This window comes from Loxodonta africana, chromosome X, assembly GCF_030014295.1.
Source record: "Loxodonta africana isolate mLoxAfr1 chromosome X, mLoxAfr1.hap2, whole genome shotgun sequence".
Classification (NCBI taxonomy): Eukaryota; Metazoa; Chordata; class Mammalia; order Proboscidea; family Elephantidae; genus Loxodonta; species Loxodonta africana.
In genome coordinates this window covers 176,522,066-176,528,733 of record NC_087369.1, presented here as the reverse complement: position 1 = coordinate 176,528,733, position 6,668 = coordinate 176,522,066, and the positions used below count along the sequence as shown (strand labels likewise).

The following is a 6,668-nucleotide window of genomic DNA, read 5'->3' as shown; positions in this document are numbered from 1 at the left end:
CCTCCTCCCCCGCCGCGCCCCGAGGCAGCCTTTGCTCAGCGTCGCCGGGCCGGCCTGCCCTCAGGCCTTCGCCGCTGCTCGGGCTCCGTGCCGGCAGCGCCATGGACGACTACGCGGTTCTGTCGGACGCGGAGCTGGTCGCCATGCTACGCCAGTACAACATCCCGCACGGACCCGTCGTGGGTACGCGGAGCAGCGGCGCGGGCGGGCGGCCGGGCGGGCGGCCACCTTCCGCGGCCCCGCGGCCCTGATCCGCCGCCACGCGCTCTGTGTTTGGCCAGGCTCCACTCGCAAGCTCTATGAGAAGAAGATCTTCGAGTACGAGACCCAGAGGCGGAGACTTTCGCCCCCGAACTCGTCCGCCTCCTCGTTCTCCTATGGGTTCTCGGGTGAGGGCCCCTCCGGTCCACCACCGGAGACCAGGGCGGACGGGGTCGCGAGGGTGTGGCAGGGGCACCAAGCGGGAGGCACCTGGCAGAAGGGAGAGGAGGTCCAAGGGCAAACGGTCCCGTTTCCCTCTCTCGATCGCACAGATTTGGATTCAACATCTGAGGACTCGGATAAGTACGATCTGCCCAAGAAAGAGGATGCCTTACTATACCAGAGCAAGGGTAAGACAGGTAGAGGAGGGGCGGGCCGCCACCTAACTTCTCTGTCATAGAGCCTGGTTTCGGGGAGAACCTGAGACCTCGACCCCCACCGCCCCTCACCAGCCCTAGAGGGGAGGAGATACGGTTGTCATAGACACGAAATGGGAGTCAGGTTAGGGGGAGAAAGATGCAATGCCAGCTCTGCCACCACTGCACCCCTCTCCCCAAGGCTCTAATGATGACTACTATGAGGAGAGCTACTTGCACACCAGGACTTATGGGGAGCCTGAGTCAGTGGGCACATCCAAGAACTTTCGGGAGCCCATGGCTTCGCTCTCAGATGCTGAAAGTTTTCGCCGTCAGGTGAGCTGGCCATTAGGTACCCCAGGCACCTTTGATGCAGGTAGAAACTGAGGTGACCAGATCTGGGTTTCGATCAACCAGTTGGGACTCCTGGGTGGAAGTGGTGGCTCCTTGCAGGTTCCCAGGGGCTCACAGGCCTCCGGGGAGAAGTAGGCTACACAGTGCCCTACTTTGGGCAAGGGGATCCCGAAACTGTTTGGAGCACACTTTAGCCCATGGTGCACCCTGGCCTGGGATCTAGGTTGGAACTCTGAGAGTCCTGGGGGAGGAAGGAGGGTACTAGGGCTTAGACAGCCAGGACAGTCACTGAGCAAGTGGCAAGGCCCCTTGGACAAAAGGCCAGGAGTCTAGGAAGGGTCTGGAGGGACAGAGTGGGCTGGCTGGGGGAATTTGGACTTGGGTGACGGGGTCCTGCCAGCCTTGCCAGCCAGTCTCCTCCCCCTCTCTTCTTTAGATGCGTGAAGACAATCTTTTCACTTCCGAAGAGGAGGGCAAGGATAGGTAAGTCGTTGAGCGTGGCCTATACCGACAGATGGCCAGGGATAAGGGCTGGTTCTGGTCACCAGCTCTCCTGGCCTACCTGCCTGCTCCCTCTTTTGCCTCAGGGAATGTCCCTCGTATGCCAGGGACAGTGCCTACCAGAGCATCGCGTACTACCGCCCCATCTCGAGCATCTCCAAGGGTACCCTGGGCCAACCCTATTATCCTACCACCTCCTCCACCTCCTCCACCTCCTCATCTTCATACTCTCCACCTTCGTGGCTCGCCCGCCGTGCCATCCGGCCAGAAAAGCAGGTCCCGGGAGCCAGTCTGAGTCAGGACCGCCAGGTCCCTCTCTGGGGCCAGTTGCTCCTGTTCGTGGTCTTTGCTGCCTTCCTAGTCTTCGTTTACTATTCGATGCAGGCAGAGGATGGCAACCCCTTCTAGGTGGATCCCTGAGGGCCTGGCCTCTGAGCCAGCCCTTCTCAGAAGTTCTGGCTCCACTGCCATAGTGTTCTGCTGGGGGCGGGGGGTGGGGCTAACCTGTGTGTTCCAGCTGGGCTGGGCCTGGCCCAGATCAGTGCTTTGACCCCTGCCTCATCCTGCCAGGGAGGCAGCAGGCCTTTCCCCAGAGCCTGCTTCTCTCTGCCTTTAGGGCTCTGGGCAGGCACAACCCTGCTCCTTCAGAGAATACTGTCGTTGTCACCATGCATGCCTCCTGTTCAGCATAACCTTCAGGGTGAGGGATTAGCGGAAGGCAGCCTGACTTGGTTTTTGTGAACACACAATAAAAAGACTTTATTTTTAACGTGTTGGCTCTTTCTCTTTTGGGAGCGGGTCTGGCAGGGCCTCCAGGATCTTGGTGTGAAGGGTCGCTATCAGATGCTGGGTTCTGACTTGGTCTTGGGGCTGGGCTCGAATGCCGCCCAGGAGTACCGTACGTGTGTGTTTCGTCCCCCGGCTCATTCCCTCACGCCTCTATACTTATCCAGCCCTCCCGCACAAGATGTGTGGAGCACCCTCCTGGAAGTGCAAAGCTGGATGCACAAGGCTAGCTGTGGGCGGTTTATCTGGGCAAAGCAGACGCCAGCTTAAATGCCAAGGGCAGGACACGGGTGTCTCGCTGGGAGACTATCTCCCAGTTACTGGGAATGACTTGAGGAAAGGCTTGCATACTCTGAGGTGCCTCTTCCTCCCTAGGCAACAGGCCGTCACTTCTCTAGATTCTTACACTAATCCCAGGTTTTCCCCCATGGGTGTGAGTTTCACAGTTTTCAAAGTTTACCAATATTTTAACAGAGGGTGCTAAGGAAACCCAGACCAGAACTCCCACTTGATTCCCTGCACGTGGGCTCTGTGCTGCCATGACAGCAGAAAGGCACACAGGTGCTGCTGTCCAGTCCCCTGGGCTGGCCCTGAGGGGGTGGGTCCCTGGCATCCGCCCCTCTGGGTCTTTAATCAGCTCCTTGCTGTGGGCAGTGGGACTTGGCTGGCCCTGGGCCTGTCACCCGGGACAGCCCCCATGCAGCACCCACATGGGTACACCCACAGGCTCTGCACCTTCCGGGCTCCCGGCCTGTCTACAGCCACGTGGCAAGTTCATGGTAGAGGTGGGACTAGGACCCCTTCCTGGCTCCTGGTCATTTCTCTTTGCTGCATACTACTCGCTCCACATTTTTTGGTGCTCTTAAAAGTAATATGTGGTTATTGTACCTTGAAAACATGGAGAAAAAAATGAGAGACGTTGACTGCTGATAATTTTATGATCTCATGCAGCATCAACCTCTATTTTGGCTCAACCTACTCCCACTGGCTCCTCCCCCAGTACCCAGCACCCACAGGTCAGATGTCCTGAGCCCGCAATGCAACGAACTGAATGGTGGCCCTGCATCCGGGGCTGAGACCTGGACTGTGTGGCAGGTGGTGGGCACAGGCCAGGAGTGCTATCTCCCTGGGCGTCCACAATGGGGACCTCGTGCCAGGCCTGCCTCTGATCAGTGAGCCATTTATGTGGGGTGGGGGGCCCTGACCTGGGCACTGAGAGCACAGCTCCCTCTGTCTTGGCATCGGTGAGGAGGTGCACGCTAGTCCCCAAGCAAGTGTCTCTTGAAAGCTGGGACAAGCGAGGGAGTAAGCAGCCTAGCACAGTTCTCCGACCGTGGCACTGCTGGAGCCCAGCACTGGGCAGAGAGGAAGGAAGTGGAGCCTATGTGGACCCTGGGGTAGGTCGGCAAGGGTGACACCCCAAACCTCTGGAGTAGTTGTGTGTAAGAGGGACAGCAAGAGAAGAAGAGGAGTTGGGCTTGGGAAATTCCCAAGGCTGGGAGAGAGATTTCTGGGCTTCTGGAGGAAACAGCCCTCTCTAGGCCCCAGGTCCCCTGTGGTCAGACACGGGTGTAGAGCAGGGAGGGAGCAAACAGTCCCTGTCACTATGACCTAGTCTCCCCCTTAGTCATTCGTTCACTCTCTGAGGGCCCTGGGTGTCCATCCCCAGTTCCAGATGGAGGGCTCTTGGAGTCCCCAGAAAGCTCCTGAGTGTTCCGTGGCCCCCAAGAACCCTCCACCAGGGCTTTCTAGGGCTCTGCCTTCCCTCAAGGCTCCTCCCCCACCTGAGTAAGTACCCAGCTCCCTGGGTGAGCAGCTAGGTATTGAGGGCAGCAGGGACAGGGCCTGGCTGCTGTTGAGACTGTGCCCCTGGTCAGAGCAGGAATCTAGGAGTGGCACCCCCTGGGCTAGGAGTGGCACCCCTGGGCAAGGTGCCCGTGGGTTGAGGTGAGGGAGACCAAGCCCCCATTCAGGCACCTGTGGCCCCTCTCAGGCCAGCAGCCTCTGGTGGTGGACTGGGAAGGAGGGGAAGCCAGGCCCTGCTCTGCAGGGCCTCCTCCCCAGGGCTGCGGGACAGGGCCAGCATGGGCTGGCAGGCTTGGTGGACAGCCAGGGGACAACAGTGGCTGATGGCCCAGGAACATGAAGTGCACCGGGCCTGACCCAGTCCAGGTGAACCCGGATGAGCTCAGGCTGCACCATGACCAGGCTCCCCAGAGAAGGGCCCAGTGAGCACTGCCCTGCCCTCCCCACGCAACCTGCTGTCCTTGGGCTTCAACAGTGCTGGGAGGGGTCGCCCAGGCCTCCATCACTGACCACCTGCTCCCTTGGCTGCCAGCCTGCCAACACCCCGCAGGAAAGCAGAGAGCCAAAGGGCATTGCCCTGTGACAAAGCTGCAGGTAAAGCTCTTCAGCCAAGTCAGAGCCCCCCCCATGAGCATCAGCAGGAGGCTTCCCGAGTCCCAGCCCAGGATGGATTGAAGACACGTCTCCACGGAGCTGAGGACTGTGATGCCTGGCCCCTTGAAGAACACACTTGTCTGCCACGCCAGAAGCTGCAGGTGGTGAGGAAGGGCCTGGGCACAGCCGGCCCGGGCAGCCTAAGCAGGTGTTATAACCACATCACCATCACACATCACCGACTCAAGTTGGGTGGATAGTGACAGCATGTGACCTGCACTGAGGGCCCAGCTTGCCCAATGATGCCAAGGCAGCTGTCCTCAGCAGTGTCCAGACCAGAAGGGGTGGGTCTGTCTGGCTACTTGCTGGGGAGCCCTTGCCACCTCTGGGAGAGACACTGGTGTGCAGAGACAGGCACCCAGCACCAGTGCCAGGGACTGCCGTGTGGGACCATCCAGCAGCACAGGGTGGGGGGCAATGCGAGCAGCCCCACCACCTGCAGCTCAGTTCTGCAGCTCTTTCCTGAAGCTGGCCCCAGCGAAGGTCTTGACCCAAACCAAGGCTGACTGAAATGGCCTTGGAAGGCCATGCCCCTGCTGAGCTCTGTGTCAACCAGAGCCCCAGGACCTGAAGCACCCTACACCCTTGCAGCTCCATCCATCACCCCAGAAAGGAATGGTCCCCTCCTGCGAGGACCAAGGAAATGCTGGAAGGGTTCTCGCTATTCTGGGCCCCCAGGCCCCAGCCTGCCCCCCACCTCCCACCTCATGCCTGTGGTGGGAGGCACCGTGCATCCTGCCTTCAGGGGAACTCACCTTGTCCTGTTCCCCCAGGGTGTCCCGGGGAGGTGTGGAGGATCAGAGCAGAAGCCACCTCAGTCATTACCAGAGCCACTGAGCACTGTTGGCCACACAGCTGGGTGATGGCCCCTACTGGGGAGGTGAGGATAGGCCCTGGGGCAGGCTGAATTTAAAGGCCAAAGTTGGTTCACAAAGAACAGAGCCCACAGGGCAGCAAATCAGGAGGGCGAGGGACTACACTACAGGCCCCACAACAACCCCAGAAGGCCTGGAGACCACTAGCCCCCCCCCCCCCCGTCCTGTGGGCATTTTCCAGCTCAACGTTTTGACACCCAATGCTTCACGGAAACTTGCCTTCAGGTTTCCCAAAGGGGATGCAGTCTGCGTTGGCAAGTGTGTTCAAACATCATTGTAGCAACGCCAGAAGGAGTGTGAGCAGACGTCCAGGCTGCGAGTTCTTCCGACAGAAGCCCAGAGAGAAAGTACACACAGCTCGGGGGCCCCCACAGTCTCTGTTGTGGATGCTTTGGTGGGTTTGTTTTCCAGCTGTGGAAAAGGAAACCACTCACCTTGGCCTCCTGTCCACAGGCCCTGACCAGGTTGGCCCGGGGCTGTCGTCTGCTGGCCCTGCCTAGACAGAGGGAGGGCATGCCTGGGAAGTGGAGCTGCTCAGCATCAGTAGTGGCACATCCACAGCCTCATGAGCCAGCTGGGGTAATTTGTCACACAGCCACCAATAGCCAATACATGATTTCAAATAGGACAGCTGCTTTGAGGCCAAAGTAAATCAACCAATGAGAAACACCAGGGGCTATCAGAAGACCAGCAAGAAACATAAACCTAAATCCTCTGCCTGACCAAACATAAACCCCAAAACCACAAAGTCAAGGACTAATGACAAAGTGGGGAGAAAACAGCTGGGAGAAGTGACTAAGAGCTTCTATCATTAGCTTATAAAAGAAAGAGCTGTTAAAAATCAACAAGAATAAGCCCAGCAACCAACGGAGAAGGAGAGGAACACAGAGCAAGAAAGGCAAATGGCTTCGACACAGAAAGTCGGTCCTTTTGGAGACAATCTGCTCCCGTAGGGAGTAGGGAGAGAGAAACTTGGCACCGCCGCCCCCCGCCCCCCCCCCCCCCCCCCCCGCCCAGCGATCCCGAGAGGGGGAAGGAGGGCGGGATCCCCAGAGCTGCTTGTTCCAGGGACAAA

General features: G+C 59.0%; 1 protein-coding gene across 1 annotated transcript; it reads left to right on the top strand.

Moving 5' to 3' along the window:
* EMD (emerin) lies at positions 1–2,241 on the top strand. The gene is made up of 6 exons (XM_003421696.4): positions 1–183; positions 282–389; positions 534–611; positions 820–953; positions 1,408–1,454; positions 1,559–2,241. The coding sequence occupies exons 1-6, from the start codon at positions 102–104 to the stop codon at positions 1,878–1,880; spliced, it is 771 nt and encodes a 256-aa protein (XP_003421744.1). The 5' UTR covers positions 1–101; the 3' UTR covers positions 1,881–2,241.
* The last annotated feature ends 4,427 nt before the right edge of the window (positions 2,242–6,668 follow it).

Excerpts from the sequence above, each read along its gene's own strand:
- EMD (XM_003421696.4), top strand. The coding sequence starts at position 102 with ATGGACGACTACGCGGTTCTGTCGGACGCGGAGCTGGTCGCCATGCTA. Across the intron at positions 390-533 it reads GTTCTCCTATGGGTTCTCGG|ATTTGGATTCAACATCTGAG; the intron begins GTGAGGGCCCCT and ends TCGATCGCACAG. Across the intron at positions 612-819 it reads CTTACTATACCAGAGCAAGG|GCTCTAATGATGACTACTAT; the intron begins GTAAGACAGGTA and ends CCTCTCCCCAAG.